Genomic DNA, 20,057 nt, shown 5'->3' with positions numbered 1-20,057 from the left:
AGAAGCTTAATGCCTTACTACTAGAGCATCAGGGATACACACATAGGGCAGAGAAGCTTAATGCCTTACTACTAGAGCATCAGGGATACACACATAGGGCAGAGAAGCTTAATGCCTTACTACTAGAGCATCAGGATACACAAATAAAACACACTAACCCACAACCAGGTTTTAAGCACCTGTAGAAAGGCAGATTACATTTGTTGCACATTTTGAACAGATGTTCCTGAACAAAACCCGAGTGGTCGTTAACAGCCAGAAAGTCGAGTGCAATAAACTGGGCACACAGGTAACCTCTTCAAAACCAACTTTATTTGTAAAAATGCAGATATATATATATAAAACATCTCTTCAGATGTGCTCCCCTTACAAAAACTAAACCAGAGAAGGCACAATGAACTCTGTACAGGCGCACACAGGCCACGCCCCTCGCCAAAATGCATTTCTTCTGTGGGAACAAGCTTAGCCAGACAAGTGCACGCAAGGAGAGGGGGTGCAGGCAGACAGGGAGTGACGTGAAATGGTGGGACAATCCGCAGGCGTTAATAGTAAGTCTCCTTTTCCACCCAGCCTGAAACGGAAATGAAAGCATGTTAGTAAGACCTTACCACCTGCCTTATCCCCAGCCAGTCTACAACAGATTCATAAACCGATTTAGTAAGAGCAGTATTGACTCACCCCCTGGGCTTCGCCGTATTATCAATTTACGGATTTCATCATATACAAAGATGAGCAGCGAGTATGGGAAGGCACAGAACCACCATGTGGGCCTAGGAAAGAAATCAGAGTAGGTTTGGGCACATTCTAGATATAACAAACAGGCGCTTTACATGAAGGTTATAGGACACGAGGCGCCACCAAGTACACAAATATGTAACTAGTTTGATTAAAGTTAACTCCTATGGCAGCGGGTAAACCTACTTGAGTGGGTACATGCGCAGCGCCACATCCATGCCCGGGCAGTATGATAGGAATGCTGCCAGTGCGGTCTCTTCAAACAGCCCAAAGATTAGGATTTTGTTCCTGTGAGAGAGAAGAAGAAGTGTTAAATCACCAGCCTGGGATACAGGAGATGGCACTGCAGGCTACCGGAGGACAACACATGCCAGCAAAGCAACTCACTTCATGCCCTGCTGGAAGACAGAGTTCCTCCTGGTCTTACAGATGATCAAGTCAGCCCATTGCACAACCACGATACTGACGAAGAAGGAGGTGTGACACGTGAACTCTACGATCTTACGCTGCTCATATGTCTACAGAAAAAACACACAAGACCAACATTACAGGGTGCTCACATACCAGGGACAATCTACTTTATATAAAATGTTTAGTTATGTGAATAAAAACAAAAAGTTGCCCCTTTTCATGTAATTTAGATATTTAAAATGTCTTATTCTAAAGAACTTTCAATTTACCTGCTGACTTTTCAAGGCAAACCCTGCTACACAGATAACTGCCAAACTGTGCACTTTATTCTAACTTTATGACCGGGGCTATCCTTGTGGACTGGACTTAAGCCCAGATTGGCTCCTTCAAATAAGGAACATTGGTGGGTGGAGTTTGGTTTTTACTGCAGTAATTTATCAAAAGCCAGTCAGTTCTATAACAGAACCATCCCTTTAAAGCCCCTGGCTAGTAAGCGCAGTTACCCAAATCACCAGGTGTTATTTTATTTAAGCTTCCCCTTTTATAATCAGATCCAGAATGTTAGTGATATGATGGAATTGGAATAAGTTGTAATTTATGAATGGTTTGAATTGTTCTCTATTCAGCGCTCAGGCTACAAACAAACAAGACTTTTGTAGTGGACAGCAGAGTGTTGCATGCATATTTATTAAAAGGTTATAGCACCTTCAGTACAACTGATTAATTAAACTCCATCTAAAAAGAACATTCCGAATAGGATGTAAAAGAGGGGAGAGTTTACCATCACTTTAAGGGTGACTGAGAAAGGTTTGGGGTGCCATTATAAAGCTGGGTCACTCACCCACTGCTGCCCATAACTGTCCTCAACATCGTTCATCCAACGATCATCCCAGTTAACTCGTATGCCAAGCAGGGTCCAAGGCAGGAAACCATTTTCTGCCAGGATCACAAAGTAAGTGAAGAAGCCGCCCAGTGCCTGGATCATACCTGGATGGAGGAGTAGCAATGAGGAATCCGATTAACAGAAGTGTAGTGCATGAAGCAGGCGCCTGAACGAACAATTGCCAGTTACTCACCGATCTGCCCATACGCCATACTGATCAGCCGCTCATTCACTAGCTTGTCCGTCTTTGGGTTTCGGGGCTGTCTCTTCATGATGTCACTTTCTGCTTGTTCATAAGCCAGAGAGATAGCAGGGACCTATAGAGACAAATCTCATCAGCTGAGCTCACACTTAACCAGACACACTAGTCCTTCATACACAATCAATCCTAAAGCACAGTTAGGAATGATTCCTGTGTACCTAGCATGACAAACTACCAGGACACGCACAATGACTCACCATGTCTGTACCCAAGTCAATGCACAAGATTGTGACAGTGCCCAGGGGCAGGGGGATGTTGGCAATGATGAAGATAAGGAATGGAGTGATTTCAGGAATGTTACTGGTCAGAGTGTAGGCAATTGACTTCTTCAGATTATCAAAAATCAAACGTCCTGTATAGAGATTAGAGAGAGATTATGTTGGGCCATGAGTATAGGTTGCACGTTATCTGCCCACTTTGTTTCATCCAGCCCTAGTCCTCACCTTCTTCCACACCAGTGACAATAGAGGCAAAGTTGTCGTCCAGCAGGATCATGTCAGCTGCTTGTTTAGACACATCTGAGCCAGCGATGCCCATAGCGATACCAATGTCAGCCTTCTTCAGAGCAGGAGAGTCATTCACACCATCTCCTGTCACAGCCACAATGGCACCCTGCCAAAGTACAAGATACCAGTCAGATCCTGTGTGCCATAATGGCTGCCCACACCACACCGCTTACCCAGAACCAGTCTTGAGAGAGATATATATCAATATGTAAATCCCCCACCAACTACCACATTTGGCATCAGTGTCATATCCCCAAAGCTCCGCCCATGCTGACCTGACGCTGACAACCTTCCACAATGATCAGCTTCTGCTGCGGGGATGTTCTAGCAAAGACAATCTCAGTGTGGTACTTCAAGATATCATCGATCTGTTCAGGTGCCATGTCCTTCAGGTCAGAGCCATGGATGACACAGGCCTTGGCATCTCTGTGGGAAGGATTAACGGGTCACAAACACATATGGGTATAGAGGAAAAGCAATGCTCCATTGGACACACAAGCTGGATGTACCTGGGGTTGACCTGGTTCACTGGTATGTTAAGACGGGCTGCAATATCTTCAACAGTCTCGTTGCCCTCGGAGATGATGCCCACTCCTTTTGCTATGGCCTTGGCAGTAATGGGATGGTCCCCTGTCACCATGATAACCTGCAGCATAAGATGGAAGAGTCACATAATACACATAAAAAAAAAAAAAAAAAAAAAAACTAACAGTGATTTAGTCTCACGGCTGAATCGTCCCCAGCAGCACAGACTAACCTTGATGCCAGCACTCCTGCACTTGCCCACAGCATCTGGCACAGCAGCACGAGGAGGATCAATCATGGAGATCAGTCCCACAAAGCACAGGTTCTCTGTTGGGAAGTTCTCCTCTTCTGTGTCAAACTGGAAACCTTCTGGAAACTGGTCATCTGGAAGAGCCAAGTGGCAGAATCCTGCAGCACAAGAGATAATTATAAGCAAAAAGCCCAGCGCTGGCATAGAGGGACTGGTGTGCAAACACATAACTGTTTAACGCCAGTCTGACAGACTCACCTAGTACTCTCTCCCCCAGACCTCCGAGCTCCAGGTAAGCATTCTGGAAGGCATCTTTCAACTCCTCGTCCAGCGGTTGCTCTTTGCCCTGCAGCAGAATGCTTGAGCATCTATCCAAGATACGCTCAGGAGCTCCCTTCATCACCAGAAGGTAGTGGCTCTCAGAGGGATCAGCGTTCTTGTGTATGGAAAGCTGCAGGGATGAGAGAACAGTGGCTTGATACATTTCATATAACTACATGTAATAGACAATACTATAAAGAATATGCCCAGATACGCATCTAAAAACCTGTTATAAAAACGTTTGAGGCTAGGCTGGGACACCAAGTGAAAGCAGAAAGCATATGAACAGAACCTTTACATAAACAGGAGCAGCATGAATCTGTAGACCTGTGTCTATATCTGATACTTTGTGGCATGGTTAGTCTGAAAGTCACTGCGAGGATATAAAAAATAAATAAATAAATAAATAAATAAATAAATATATATATATATATATATATATATATATATATATATATATATATATATATATATATATATAGTGTACAAAGTGTCCCTTTAAGCCCATAAACATCCCAAACTCTTGGCGAGTATCTTTCTGGCATGTGGAAGGGTTAATTTGCCAGGGAGCAGAGGGCCACGAGATCAGAGCAGGCAGTGTGCACACTGACAGGGACCTAGTTTTTACTGAACAGGATAAGCCCTGAGGAATGTCGGAGCTCATGGCACTAATTCCACAGCAAGGAGCTTAGGATGAGAAGTGGCGGAGAAAGCAAACTAACAAGATTAGCTCTCCCTGCAGGGAAAGGGAACAGCCCCCTTCTTGCTGGCAGAGCAAGGGCACAGCCCTACCGCAGAGCACATTTGCAAAGCATCAGTGACCACATATGCTCTGTTGAAAGGCAAAGCAAGCTTTCAGCCCCTAGATAAGATAACAGGTTTATTTTAAACGGACACAAAAGCCTCACGGGGTAGGTCACATGCTCATGAACGTGTGAAAGCCGCTGTGGCCCCAAGACTACTTAGTATAGTATAGCAGCTGCCAGCATTTGTCTCACAGCCTCACCTGGTACTTGTTGGTAGAGTTGAATGGAATTTCTGCCACCTTTGTGTTTTTCTCTCTCATGTCTCTGACAGAGCCACAGCACAGCTCAATGCACTTGAGGAGGGCGGATTCCGAGGCATCACCAGCTACATCTCTCTGCAGAAGCAGAAAATCAGTGAGAAATGGTACAAAATCAGGAACAACAACAAACCTGACTTTACCCTACACACTTACATCCAGTAATCCAACAGGACTGAAAGGTCTCAGGTGCAAAAGCCACTAAATTCTGTGTGAGTGCCTAGTGTGACGCCAAGAATCTGTCATAATGACTAAACCTGTGTTCCCACAGGGCCCCCCCTATCTGTACACCAGCAGATGGATTAATCTAACATCCCCCCAGACCGATCACACAAGTCCCCCACAGCATGAGGCTACAGGGCAAATTTCAGATTCCCACCTATTAGTGCAAGAGGAGTTGTACGAGTGAAAGTAGTGGAACTGGTCTATAAAATGCAAGACTCACCTTTAGGATAGGGGTGTTTTCTTGACCCGCCTGGAACACAGCACGATTACACAGCCCAGCAACACGAGACAAGGCAGCCCAAGTGGGGGAACTCTTATCGAAGGAGGCACCTGCATGGGGAGAAGGTTAAAGTCAGCTCATTGCAGCCACTCTGGGGTTAATTAAAAACTGCTGAAGATGCTATCAGTTGTCTAACATCCATTCAGTGGATATCTGGTTATCATTAGCAACTCACATTATGGCAAATAAAGATTTCAGATGCAAAATTACTCGCATTTGCGCTCTAGATTGATAGCTCTGTAATTCAAGAAGCGCCACCCTAGTATGCGCCAGACTCACCGCTTTGGTTCTCTGTGGTGTCAGCCTCGTGAATCTGGTTATCAAACCACATGTGAGCCACGGTCATACGATTCTGTGTTAAGGTACCAGTCTTGTCGGAGCAGATTGTGGAGGTGGAACCCAGTGTCTCTACAGCTTCAAGATTCTTGACTAGACAATTCTTTCGTGCCATGCGCTTCGCAGTGAGGGTTAAGCACACCTGGGGAGGGAGACAGGGACATCAGCACATCTACTGAACATAGCGACAAATGCTGACTTGCAAAGATAACCACCTTATGCCACGCTCACCGTTACAGTAGCCAGCAGACCCTCTGGAACATTGGCTACAATGATACCAATAAGGAAGATGACAGCCTCCAGCCAGCTGTACTGAAGGATGAGAGACAGGATGAAGAAGGACACCCCCAGGAAGACGGCCACTCCAGTAATAATGTGGATAAAATGCTCAATTTCAACAGCGATAGGAGTACGGCCACCCTCTAGACCAGATGCCAGCGTGGCAATACGACCCATGACTGTACGGTCCCCAGTGAAAATGACAATACCGCGGGCAGTGCCTAAAAGAGAGGAGAGTGAGCTATGTGCACAGCAGAACTACATGTAGCTTGGCACGCTGGGACGGGGGCGTCAATCACCTTCCACACAGTTTGTAGAGAAAAAAGCAATGTTTCTGGTCTCCAGGGGGTTCTCGTTGGTGAATTCAGGAGAGCGGGTCTGGGGCTCAGATTCTCCAGTAAGGGAGGAGTTGTCCACCTGCAGATAAATGACAAATGTTAGCAAGATAAGACAATCACTACATTGTGTGATGTATAGAGGAAAATGGCAGCATACAGGTGCACCCTCGCACATTAGTCAGGACTCACCTTGCAGCCATGAGAGGAGACAACCCTAAGATCTGCAGGAATTCGGTCTCCACCCTTCACCTCCACAAGATCACCACACACAACCTCCTCAGCATTAATGCTCAGCTTTTCTCCACTTCTTATCACCAGAGCTTGCTGTAAGAGAAGGGAAACACCATAAGCGACATGTAGCTTCCTATGCATCAAATGGGATAAGCTGGCATTTATTGATCGGATACCCAGCTGGCAGGAAACTGGTGGCCAATACCTAAGGAAGGCAGAGTAACCCTTCCACTCTAGGATGAAAAAGGAACCTAGTACAGTGCTCAACTAACCTGTTTATATAGCAATACCACTGTATTACTGGCTCCTAACTTTTAGATATATGGAGATTAACCCAAAAACTTTAGGAGCCAAGGGTAGAATTCTATCGAGCCAGTGGCTCATGTGTTTGTAAAGCCCTGACCTAGCACATACTTTTATAACTTTAATGTCGTCCCCAGTGAGGGCCAACCAGAAACTGCCTTCAAGTTGGTCCATCATTTTCTGTCCTGTGATTTCTCCAGTATAGAATACTACTATGACTAGTAGTCAGGGTGATGTGGGCAGGCACCGTAACCAGCTGGGTTACGAACTGTCTTTACTGGAGGAGCCAGCATCGTAGTGTGTAACTTACTGGCCCTAAAACCGTGCCTGTTGCTCCACCTACTACACCAGCAGCTGATCTACGTTTCCAGAAAACAGGACATAGAAGTAAACTTTGTCTTATTCCCTATTTATTTTGGTTACTGGTCAGTATGTTTCCTTCTAAATTATGGTTTAACATGCAGATTATAAGCACAGTATCTGGGGTACTTATGGTTCTCTGTATGGCACAGTTTGGGCATCTTATCCTATTCATTGGCTAAACTGGGCTTATACTACTAGCATACTATGCCCACTACCCTGGCACGTGAAAGCAAGGACACACCTGGGGCACCATGTTCTTGAAGGACTCCATAATCTTTGAGCTCTTTGCTTCCTGGTAGTATGAGAAGCAGCCAGTGATTATAACGACAGCGGATAAGACAACACCGAGGTAGAGCTGTAGGTAGGAAAAGGTAAGCAGTCAGTAACTACATAACACAAATAAGGTGATAAGGGTCACTAGAAGACTAGTGGACACTTACATTATCATTCTGAGGCTCATCTTCTGTACCCGCCTGGATACCGTATGCCAAGAAGCACAAAACCGCTCCAATCCAAAGCAGCATGGAGAACCCTCCAAAAAGTTGGCGGCAAAATTTTACCCATTCTGGGGTTGTGGGAGGAGGGGTTAGGGCATTGGGGCCATCTCGTGCAAGGATTTCTGCTGCCCGAGCTGTGGTCAGACCCTGAAAATAGGAATCAAGTTAGGAGGGGGCCTGAGGAATCCCCAGTCACGAAGTGCCAAAACAATGGATACACAAGGACACTGGCCCAGACATCAGCAGGGTCATTACTGTCATTTTACAAGAGGGTTTCAATTAAAAACACTGGCCTGTACTTACCCGAGTCATGTCTGTTCCAAACTTCCGGTGCAGCTCATCCAAGGAGAGCTTGTGATCTTCCTGTGAAGAGAGGGGCAGGTCACATCATGCAGTTTAAGTTCTCCACAAAAATTGTAAACAGTAACATAGTCTAACAAACCTGCTATGTAGACACTGGTGACCTTAAAGGACCAGTCAACAATACAGGGCACCATTACAAATCATTGTGCCTAAAAAAATAATTATGTTGAGCTGTACCTTTTTAATTAACTGCACATGGTTCACAAATGGAAAATATACATATGTATATGCATTTTCCTTTCAATGCGCATGCAAAACCGGAAGTGGTGCAATGTCACGCATCACCAGCACAGCACGACCGTGCTTCTTTGGTGAAGCAGTGCACATAAAAGCTTGTGCACTGTCCACACTGTAATTTGGTGCTGCTCTAGATCTATTACACTTAGATGTGGAATAGAAATAAATAAAATTTAATCAAGGAAATTAAAAAAAAAAAAAAAAAACTGAAATGATAGCAATTAACAATGCAAAGTAACTGCACATCCTTTGTTGAAGAGCAGTAAGGCACTGTGAGAGCTGCCATTTGGTGGCTGATAAAGATTGGATTGTAGTAGTAGGGCATTACTGCTCTTCAACAAAGGACAATTTCAAGAATTGTCAATTTTGCCTTATTCACTTTGGTTCCTTTGTTGAAGGGCAGTAATGCATTACTGGGAGATAGCTGAAAGCCAGTTGTGCATTACAGCTCCACAAAAAAGGACAGAGTATGAGGGAAATTAGGTAAAACTTGTAAGCATCCTTTGTTGAAGAGCAGTAAGGCACTACTGGGAGAGAGCTGCTGTTTGGTGGCTGATAAATATTGGATTTTATTAGTAGAGCATTACTGCTCTTCAACAAAGGACACTTTCCAAAGGAACTCCTGCTCTAAAAGTTCTTCGAGCAGAGCTGCTCCCTTTCATGCTGTGCCTGCTGGTAAATTATAAAGACAATAGTGCACACCCGATGGGGGGGGGGGGGGGGGGGGGGGGGGGTCACGTGCAACAGGGGTACGTGCACACACAATAGGGGGGGGGGGGGGGGGGAAATGCAAATAAGTTTTGTCTTCCAATACAAGATTAACCTGTCACTCACAGTGAGCCCATCCTCTAGGCGTGAGAGGTGGTCAAGCCTCAGTAAAATTATAAAACTATTCTCCTGTTTTACCAATTGTTCTAAGTTTTTATTGTGAATGCTCATATACATTATAAACTTAGTCTATGTGGCTGTATATTTACTGTGAATGCTCATATACATTATAAACTTAATCTATGTGGCTGTATATTTACTGTGAATGCTCATATACATTATAAACTTAATCTATGTGGCTGTATATTTATTGTGAATGCTCATATACATTATAAACTTAATCATCTATGTGGCTGTATATTTATTGTGAATGCTCATATACATTATAAACTTAATCATCTATGTGGCTGTATATTTATTGTGAATGCTCATATACATTATAAACTTAATCATCTATGTGGCTGTATATTTATTGTGAATGCTCATATACATTATAAACTTAATCTATGTGGCTGTATATTTATTGTGACTGCTCATATACATTATAAACTTAGTCTATGTGGCTGTATATTTATTGTGACTGCTCATATACATTATAAACTTAGTCTACGTGGCTGTATATTTATTGTGAATGCTCATATACATTATAAACTTAATCTATGTGGCTGTATATTTGGTTTTGTGCTTTGTTGACTGGTCCTTTAAGAAAGGCCCTACAAAAACAGTTGCAGTGACTCACCATGGTGACTTCCTTTTTGAGCTCATCCATGTCCTTTTCCTTCTTTCCCTTTGCCTTTTTCTTCTTGGATTCATGTTCAGTGGTAGCCGCAGGCTCATACTTGTCACGTCCGGCCTGTTGAGAGGAGAGAGTGTTAAAGGGGCAGTGAGCTCTAGCGTCTATATCACAAGACAATGTCAGTCCTAGAGGAAGCAGATGCTGCGCTGGGGTGTCATGGATACCACAGCTTTGTGCGCTAGATGCGTCAACTCACAGCTGCATCCACATATAAAAGTGGTTTATCCTAGGAAACCCTAGCATTAGTCACAACTCGTATGCAGTTGGTGAAAAGCACAGATAAATTCTTATTTGGCTTTGCCTGAAACTGATTAAGTGCTATATGTTAATTAAAAGTTAAATTACTTCTAAAGAGGTCACAAAAGACTAAGAGCCAAGTACTGTAAAGACAAACTACACAGCACACAGACCCACTACAGAGGAAAACAAGACTATGAGGCACTGCCAAGAGAAACAGGAAGACAAGTATGTGTCACCTCCTGCCTTGGGTCATTTCACAAGGTGACAAGTCAGACTGGGAGACTGCCACTGCCGAGTGTTTATGTAAACTCCAGAGTCAGAGCAGAACCATACGGGAACAATCCTAGCCGCATTATCACTTACACTGGAGACAGGAATAGGTTTCTATAGCAACTCACAGGAGCCACTGTCATCTATCTATGGCATCCCAGGAATGTTCAGCCATCTCTAGTCCTTTCTAAGGCTTATGCTGTAGCTCATATAGCGAGAGATCTATACATCGTAGCTGCAGATTATGTTGCTAATACAAAAGCTTCCTTTCAGGATCACTTCTCCCCCAGTGTGACAGGAGCACAGCAACAAAGAAAACAAACCAGTTACACAGAGAAACCAGAGCTTGGCCAAGTGCCCGGGAAGCAGGGGGGGGAGAGAAATGTAGCTAGTCCCCACGAACAAGACACCTGTGTGTACATGTGTGCTGTGCAAATGGTAGTTACATTTATAGTGCTGCTGAAAGCCAGCAATGGGAGGGTTAACCGTGCCTGCCACCCCACCCCCTGAGCTTACACAAGGCAGCAGTCACAATGGATGAGGGGGGGGGGGGGACCAAACTGGCTGTTTCCATGACAGTCTTCCTCCTCCGCCTGGGACTCCTGCGCTGACGCAAAGGGAGAAATGCATTCTGGGAGAGAAGCCACTCAGACAGGTGCACAGTGCCACACTTAACTTTTCCCACCTGAGTATAAGTAAAAACAAATGCAGACACCAAGTATTGTGCAGCCATGGGCTACCAAAGATAGTGACTGATACAGATATCCCCCACAAACCATGTGTGCCAAAAGGGACAAAATGGAAGGCATCTGCTAATTGGCAGCAAGGTGAGGAATAGATGTAAACTGGTGCCAACCCACAAAACCTGTGTTCTGAGATGGGCACAAGGCAGCCAACATGATATGGCACTATGCCAAGTGAGCAACAGGCAGTAAGCTGGAAACCATGCAATTTGTCAGAACATACTGCAAACAGAATGAGTTAAAATCTATAAAGATAAAATAATTCTCCCATAGGAGCTGCCCTGCCTTCGCAGCAGTGCAGGCAGACTAGGTGTGTTACTCAGGGACTGGCATGTAATTATACCGTGTACAAAATGTAACAATAGGCTTAGAGTATGTGCCCACAGGGCACTCATACCATGACCTTGGCCAAGGGTAAAGTTTCTGTTGAGAGCTGAAGTACTAGCTGGGGGACACATGGCATAGTGACAAAGTCACAACAGGACTAGAGGATAAAAGGGTACTTTAAAAAGGTAAGGTCATTGTTACATACTACACAAGTCAGAAAAATATAAGTGACCCCAGGCGTCACCACATCACTGAAGTGCATGGGAAAACCCAATGGTAACCATACTGGAGTGTGGTTGCACCAGCAGGTCCATGTCCCTTTAAATAAGTTAAAGGGATAGAAAACGTCAATTTCCATTAGCAAAAATGCTTCTAGCAAAAGTGTTTTTCAGCAGCACACGCACATATACTGCGAGGGCCTGTGCACTAGTATTTCAGCAGCACACGCACATATACTGCGAGGGCCTGTGCACTAGTATTTCAGCAGCACACGCACATATACTGCGAGGGCCTGTGCACTAGTATTTCAGCAGCACACGCACATATACTGCGAGGGCCTGTGCACTAGTATTTCAGCAGCACACGCACATATACTGCGAGGGCCTGTGCACTAGTATTTCAGCAGCACACGCACATATACTGCGAGTGCCTGTGCACTAGTATTTCAGCAGCACACGCACACATACTGCGAGGGCCTGTGCACTAGTATTTCAGCAGCACACATACTGCGAGGGCCTGTGCACTAGTTTTTCAGCAGCACACGCACATATACTGCGAGGGCCTGTGCACTAGTATTTCAGCAGAACACGCACATATACTGCGAGGGCCTGTGCACTAGTATTTCAGCAGCACACACACACACATATACTGCGAGGGCCTGTGCACTAGTATTTCAGCAGCACACATACTGCGAGGGCCTGTGCACTAGTATTTCAGCAGCATGCGCACATATACTGCAAGGACCTGTGCACTAGTATTTCAGCAGCATACGCACACATACTGCGAGGGCGTGTGCACTAGTATTTCAGCAGCATACTGACTGCTATGAAAAAAAAAAAAAAAAAAAAAAAAAGGCGTAAGAGCAGCAGTAAATGGGAAGGGAGGGAGAAGCAGGGCTCGTGTTGTAAAAATGGGGGTAGAGGGTGGGTAGCTACACTACAGATTACCTAAGATGGCAGCCAATAGGTAGAGAGATCCTACACCGCAGAAAAAGTCTATTACTGGCAGACTTTCTGCCAGTACTTAAGATGGGGGTGACTATCATGGGGTGTGGGTGGCAAGCTGATCTCTACACTAAAGCTAAAATTAACCCTACAAGCTACCTAATTAACTCCTTCACTGCTGGGCAGTGGCATTTAGCGGCCTTCTCATTACCAAAAAGCGATGCAATAGATATATGTCTGCTATTTCTAAACAAAGGGGATCCCAGAGAAGCATTTACAACCATTTGTGCCATGATTGCACAAGCTGTTCATAAATAATTTCAGTGAGAAACCTAAAACTGAATTTTTATCGCATTTTGTAGTGAAATGGTAGCATGAAAAACAAGAAAATGGGCCTAGATCAATACTTTGACATACACACACATACCCATGCTCCTATACTTACATTCTTGCTTTTTTGAAATAAAGATACCAAGGGAACAAAGAAAAATTGATAATAGGAGTAAATTAGAAAGTTGCTGCTCTATCTGAATCATGAAAATAAAAAAAAAATTGGGTTCAGTATCCCTTTAAATACAAATAGAGGGCTTACTAGTAATAAGAAAACGGGATCTGCCTGTTGAATTAGGAGCCATTGATAGATTTTATGTAGTTCAACCAACAGACCTAGTAAACCTTATACCGTCACTCTCGGAGCATTACAGACACCATACAAATGGCTAAGCAGAGGGTATTCTTTAGGAGGGGGGGGGGAAGCAAAAAAAAAAAAGCACAGGAACAGTGCCAAGCTAGTGCGCTCTGGGAATTGGGCACACCTACAGGAAGATTTCACAACAGTTTTCCAGTACAGAACATTGTGAGAACAGCCTGGAGGAAGATTTAACCTATAACTTGCACAGCACACAAGGACTGCCTTGTATTTGAGCCAACTCCATCATTCCAGTGCCAGAGCACTGCATAGGTATGGCTTGTCAGAAATAAGACTATCCTAGACAATAAAAACCATGCTGGTGGGATAAGTGAAATAGGCACAAGCACATACAATATATACCAGAGCTAGACGATGGTACCTTCCCTTCCAATGATGCCTCGTACACAACAGGTGCTGGGGAAGCAGTGCCAGGGTTAGTACAAAGGGGTGTCAGCAGAGAGGAATGCATGAGAAGTCTGTAACCTTGACATGGTCACACAAACACCCACAGCTCATGGGACTCATCTGAGAGAGCAATGTGACACTCACTCTCTAATGGAGTCACACAGACTCACAGCACCCCAGCAAAACTCAAAAAGGACTCGCAAAGCACAAGTAACAATTAGGACAAAAATGTCCACAAACACATACAGCCAGTGAGCTACTACGGCAGCCATATACCCAATACAGCCAGTGAGCTACTACGGCAGCCATATACCCAATACAGCCAGTGAGCTACTACGGCAGCCATATACCCAATACAGCCAGTGAGCTACTACGGCAGCCATATACCCAATACAGCCAGTGAGCTACTACGGCAGCCATATACCCAATACAGCCAGTGAGCTACTACGGCAGCCATATACAGTGTGCTACTACAGCAGCTCTATACACATACGGCCAGGCACAGTGAGCCAGCAGCTCTATAAATGTACACATACATGTAGACCACATACCACACACTACTAGAGGGGGTTGTGCTGGCACCTGACACAGTGTGCTACTACGGCAGCTATATACACACATACAGCCAGACACAGTGTGCTACTACAGCAGCTCTATACACATACGGCCAGGCACAGTGAGCCAGCAGCTCTATAAATGTACACACATACATGTAGACCACATACCACACTACTAGAGGGGGTTGTGCTGGCACCTGTCCCTGCCTACCAGACAGCCATGCAGGACATGTCATGGAAATTCTTGTCTCTAAAGATAAACATTCCTTATTAAGTCAGCACCAAGCGAAGGAGTTAAACCCCCCCTCCGTAACTGGTGTGCATGCAGGTGAGATACAAAGAGCAAGTCATCCTACAAAGTATTCCATGGCTACAAAGCTTTAAAAAAATAAAATAATAAACAGCTTATATAGCCACTGACACACCAGGGCAGTTTGTAGTCTAAGGGATTGCTGGGATATCATGGGACACACTGCTCAACATCCTCAGTGTGCCAGTCTACAGTGTCTTACACCAATAAGGCTTAGAGAACGGCCTGGCGCAGATTATACAACAGCCAAGTTGCCTGCTTAACACAAGTTTATTATGTTCCCAGAACTGTACTTCCCTGTGCCAAGTTACACCCCCAGTAGGCCAGCAACAGCAGTCCTCAAGTAGCCCCCTTCCTACAGGCCAGGTTTTCATTATAGCTGTACCAGTACACAGGTGAAGTAATCAGCTGATCAGTAACATCAAGGTTACTAACCTGCTTTCACCCATTGGCTAATTACACCTGTGCACTGGTTAAACCTGGACTGTTGGGGGTACTTGAGGACCACAGTTAAAAAAATGCTGTAGGCTACAGGTTCTGCAGATTGTGACTAGCTTTAGATAGAAACACACAAGAATGAGATACCCTAACCGCTTGCAGGCTGGTCCCCCAAATATAAACCTTATACAATGTACAGTAAGTATGGTCTCCAGTAAATACTAAGATCAGCCTGAGAACGTCTGTAGTAGAATCCGCCTTAACAAGAGCTCTTCACTGAAACTTCTCAGCCAGGTGGGAGCAGCCAAACTTGACATGCTCTGATCCGTTGCAGCATGCCATTTTTCTACTATATTGGCACCTTAAGAAGGGACAGTCAACACTAAAATTGTTATTGTTTAAGATAGATAACGCCTTTACTACCCATTCCCCAGATTCGCACAACCAACATTGTTAGATTCATTTGCTTTAGAACATTTAAAACTCAAAATTTCTGCCTGTTTCTAAGCCACCACAGACTTTTTTTTTTAACTAGCTTTTGACAACAGGGGACTGCTAGTTCATGTATGCCATATAGATAACATTGTGCTCACTCCCGTGGGTTGTGAATAACAATACACTAATTAGCTCAAATTAAAGTCAATTGATAAATAGCCATGTGATCAGGGGGCTGTCAGAAGATGATTAGATACAAGGTAATCACAGAGGTAAAAAGTATATTAATATAACTGAGATAAGGGGCAGTCTACAGAGGCTTAGATACAAGGTAATGACAGAGGTAAAAAGTATATTAATATAACTGAGATAAGGGGGCTGTCAGCAGAGGTTTAGATACAAGGTAATCACAGAGGCAAAAAGTATATTAATATAACTGAGATAAGGAGCAGTCTGCAGAGGCTTAGATACAAGGTAATCACAGAGGTAAAAAGTATAATAATATAACTGGCTAATGGGTAATAAAGGAATTATCTATCTTTTACACAATAAAAATGTTGGAGTTGACTGTCCCTTTAAGCAAGATTTTAAACAAAAACTGCTAAAATATTGTAATTTTCTGGCTATTGACAAAAGGGGTTAAATCACAAAGTAGAAGTTGGTTCCAAGAGGAACTTGCTGCTTATCCAATCAGCAGTGATAGTCTCGACTCATGTGCAACTAGCGCAGCTGATTGAATCAGTGGTGTGTTCCACAGGTCCTGAGCGGAATTTCTACTGTGTGTTTAACCCTTTACAGGGGTTAAACACACAGATCAGGCTCTAATGTAATATTTATTAAATGTGCCCGTCGCACAACCCCACCACTCAGAAGCTGCAGGTAGTAATTTAACCCTTCTTTATAGATGCACTGCCATACAGATTTCTATGTGCAACACCTAAAAAAAAATGCACAAAACAAACCACTGTTACAAAGTGCAGAAATGGTAAAAGAAGGTGAAAGCCATTAATCATATGCTTAGTGCACAGGAGCAGAAATAGTAGCACTGCCGCAGGGAAACAAACAAAATGTCCTCAGAGCCAACAGACTAACAGTAAAACCTCATTATTGAGACGTATTGCAGACACAGATTAGCCATTGTGCTAACGTAATAACAGCCCGGGCACTGAGTACAAAATGTGTGTACTATGCCTGGGAGTTACATATATAGTGCAACAGACCCAACAGAATAGCAGAACGTGCCCCTCACCATCTCCCTAGTGCACAGTTGGCACTGCCACAGAAAGAGCAGCATGCAGGGCAGACTTAAGAGGTGAAAGAGCAATGCAACTCAAAGCCCCTGGCACCAACAAAAAAGCTGGCAGCGACAACCTGCGCACAAGGAAGCCGGATGCCGCACAGCATTCCGCAAGACTTGGGGATACGCCAGCATCGTCTGCCAGCTACTGGGTGGGGAGTGTGAACAAGATCTACTGCTCTCTGCAATGCAGGGTCCTGCTCAGACACGCTGATCCCATCACCTTACCGCTGGCCAGAACCAACTACACTGATAACAGAGGTGTACCGTCCCCAAGCAAGACAACCCCCACCCCAAAAAGAATGCCAGATCATAAAGAGGGATAAAGTCCAATTGTCAGCAAGAGATATAAAACACTGCCCACAACACACCTCCAATAACCAGTTAGATATTTGGTACAAAAAAAGAGGGAGTAGGGATCAGGGGGCTGCTAATAGATAGGAGTACAAGGAGTTAAATGGGGTGCCAGGGCAGGCACACACTTTAACAGTGAATTTCTTGTCACACGTCAGTATACGCCTGCAGAGTTTGGGTTATTTGGTACAGACAAGAGAGTAGGGATCAAACTCTGCATGATTATACTGACATGTGACAAGAAATAGAGTATGCCCTGACACCGCATCCAACACCCTGTACCCCTCTGTGTGTGCCCTGGCACCGCATCCAACACCCTGTACCCCTCTGTGTGTGCCCTGGCACCGCATCTAACACCCTGTACCCCTCTGTGTGTGCTCTGGTACCGCATCTAACACCCTGTACCCCTCTGTGTGTGCCCTGGCACCGCATCTAACACCCTGTACCCCTCTGTGTGTGCCCTGGTACCGCATCTAACACCCTGTACCCCTCTGTGTGTGCTCTGGTACCGCATCTAACACCCTGTACCCCTCTGTGTGCGCCCTGGTACCGCATCTAACACCCTGTACCCCTCTGTGTGTGCCCTGGCACCACATCTAACACCCTGTACCACTCTGTGTGTGCTCTGGTACCGCATCTAACACCCTGTACCCCTCTGTGTGTGCCCTGGCACCACATCTAACACCCTGTACCCCTCTGTGTGTGCCCTGGTACCGCATCCAACACCCTGTACCCCTCTGTGTGTGCCCTGGTACCGCATCCAACACCCTGTACCCCTCTGTGTGTGCCCTGGTACCGCATCTAACACCCTGTACCCCTCTGTGTGTGCCCTGGTACCGCATCGAACACCCTGTACCCCTCTGTGTGTGCCCTCCTGTTAAAACCATTACATTGGTCCGTGGGTTGGGTACAGGGAAGCGCATATTATAGGCTGACCATATTACCACTTTAAGAAAGAACACATATGAAAAATACATATGTGAGGGTTCTTATACAAAACCATTTCTTTAAACAGCCCTGATATATGTATCCCTTTTTAAAGCGGCAATATGGTCAGCCTAGCATATTAGGATTAACAGCAGGTAGGTGGGCGGCATGTGGGAGTACAACCCCAGACTGTAAGTGTTCCCCCTCCCGAAGATCGCATGACGTTACTTAAGTCAAACACTAACCCAATCGCTCCCACAGTCACACACAAGATGTCGGTCACATATTAACCCTCTCTCACCCGTGCGTCAGTCAATCACACACAAAATGTCGGCCATTCATTATTAACCCATTCCACCCTCACCCATCACATTTCCCCCCCCAAGAACGGTATACCCGCCAGACACAATATACGCTCTCACCCCGTATCCCATGTTTGCGGTATCAGTGTGCGGCTGCCTTTATCCCGCTCTCCCCGCCTGACTGTAACCCACCTCCCCCTAGCTGCCGGTTTTATACCATCCAAGTGACGTCAACTCTGCCTACTACGTCACGTCTCCAATGGCGACCACGTGAGTCCCACCCACAGGACCACCCCTTCTCGTGACCGCGCCGCGCCGCGCCGCCCGCAATGCCCGCGCCCAGGTAGTCGTAGAGACTGAAGCAGGGCGGGGGGAACTGTTTGAAAAAAGCCGGAGATGGGGGAAGGGAAGGCCCAGCTCCGTGTGAGGAGAGATAAATAATATTATAATATATATACACAATATATATATATATATATATATATATATATATATATATATATATATATATATTTACTGATACTATATGTGTGTGTGACTGAAATATACTGATACTATATGTGTGTGTGACTGAAATATACTGATACTATATGTGTGTGTGACTGAAATATACTGATATTATATGTGTGTGTGACTGAAATATACTGATATTATATGTGTGTGTGACTGAAATATACTGATATTATGTGTGTGTGACTGAAATATACTGATATTATATGTGTGTGTGTGACTGAAATATACTGATATTATGTGTGTGTGACTGAAATATACTGATATTATATATGTGTGTGTGACTGAAATATACTGATATTATATATGTGTGTGTGTGACTGAAATATACTGATATTATGTGTGTGTGTGTGTGACTGAAATATACTGATATTATATATGTGTGTGTGTGACTGAAATATACTGATATTATATATGTGTGTGTGTGACTGAAATATACTGATATTATGTGTGTGTGTGTGTGACTGAAATATACTGATATTATATATGTGTGTGTGACTGAAATATACTGATATTATGTGTGTGTGACTGAAATATACTGATATTATGTGTGTGTGTGACTGAAATATACTGATATTATGTGTGTGTGACTGAAATATACTGATATTATGTGTGTGTGTGACTGAAATATACTGATATTATGTGTGTGTGTGTGTGTGTGACTGAAATATACTGATATTATATGTGTGTGACTGAAATATACTGATATTATATGTGTGTGTGACTGAAATATACTGATATTATATGTGTGTGTGACTGAAATATACTGATATTATATGTGTGTGTGACTGAAATATACTGATATTATATGTGTGTGTGACTGAAATATACTGATATTATATGTGTGTGACTGAAATATACTGATATTATATGTGTGTGTGTGACTGAAATATACTGATATTATATGTGTGTGTGTGACTGAAATATACTGATATTATATGTGTGTGTGTGACTGAAATATACTGATATTATATGTGTGTGTGTGACTGAAATATACTGATATTATATGTGTGTGTGTGACTGAAATATACTGATATTATATGTGTGTGTGTGACTGAAATATACTGATATTATATGTGTGTGTGTGACTGAAATATACTGATATTATATGTGTGT

General features: G+C 44.1%; 1 protein-coding gene across 1 annotated transcript; it reads right to left on the bottom strand.

Moving 5' to 3' along the window:
- Positions 1 to 290: 290 nt before the first annotated feature.
- LOC128652789 (sodium/potassium-transporting ATPase subunit alpha-1) lies at positions 291 to 18,661 on the bottom strand. Its single transcript, XM_053705721.1, has 23 exons — positions 18,552 to 18,661; positions 9,916 to 10,029; positions 8,112 to 8,171; positions 7,752 to 7,955; positions 7,553 to 7,666; positions 6,604 to 6,738; positions 6,376 to 6,493; positions 6,029 to 6,297; positions 5,741 to 5,939; positions 5,402 to 5,511; positions 4,900 to 5,034; positions 3,831 to 4,023; positions 3,555 to 3,730; positions 3,307 to 3,443; positions 3,073 to 3,223; positions 2,735 to 2,903; positions 2,489 to 2,643; positions 2,223 to 2,346; positions 1,988 to 2,133; positions 1,123 to 1,253; positions 922 to 1,023; positions 679 to 770; positions 291 to 571 (listed from the first exon to the last, which is right to left on the bottom strand). The coding sequence occupies exons 1-23, from the start codon at positions 18,561 to 18,563 to the stop codon at positions 543 to 545; spliced, it is 3,075 nt and encodes a 1,024-aa protein (XP_053561696.1). The 5' UTR covers positions 18,564 to 18,661; the 3' UTR covers positions 291 to 542.
- Positions 18,662 to 20,057: the final 1,396 nt, after the last annotated feature.

The sequence above is a fragment of the Bombina bombina genome, chromosome 3 (assembly GCF_027579735.1).
Source record: "Bombina bombina isolate aBomBom1 chromosome 3, aBomBom1.pri, whole genome shotgun sequence".
NCBI lineage: Eukaryota > Metazoa > Chordata > Amphibia > Anura > Bombinatoridae > Bombina > Bombina bombina.
Note: the sequence above shows the minus strand (reverse complement) of the source record. Positions and strands in the feature narration are given on the sequence as shown.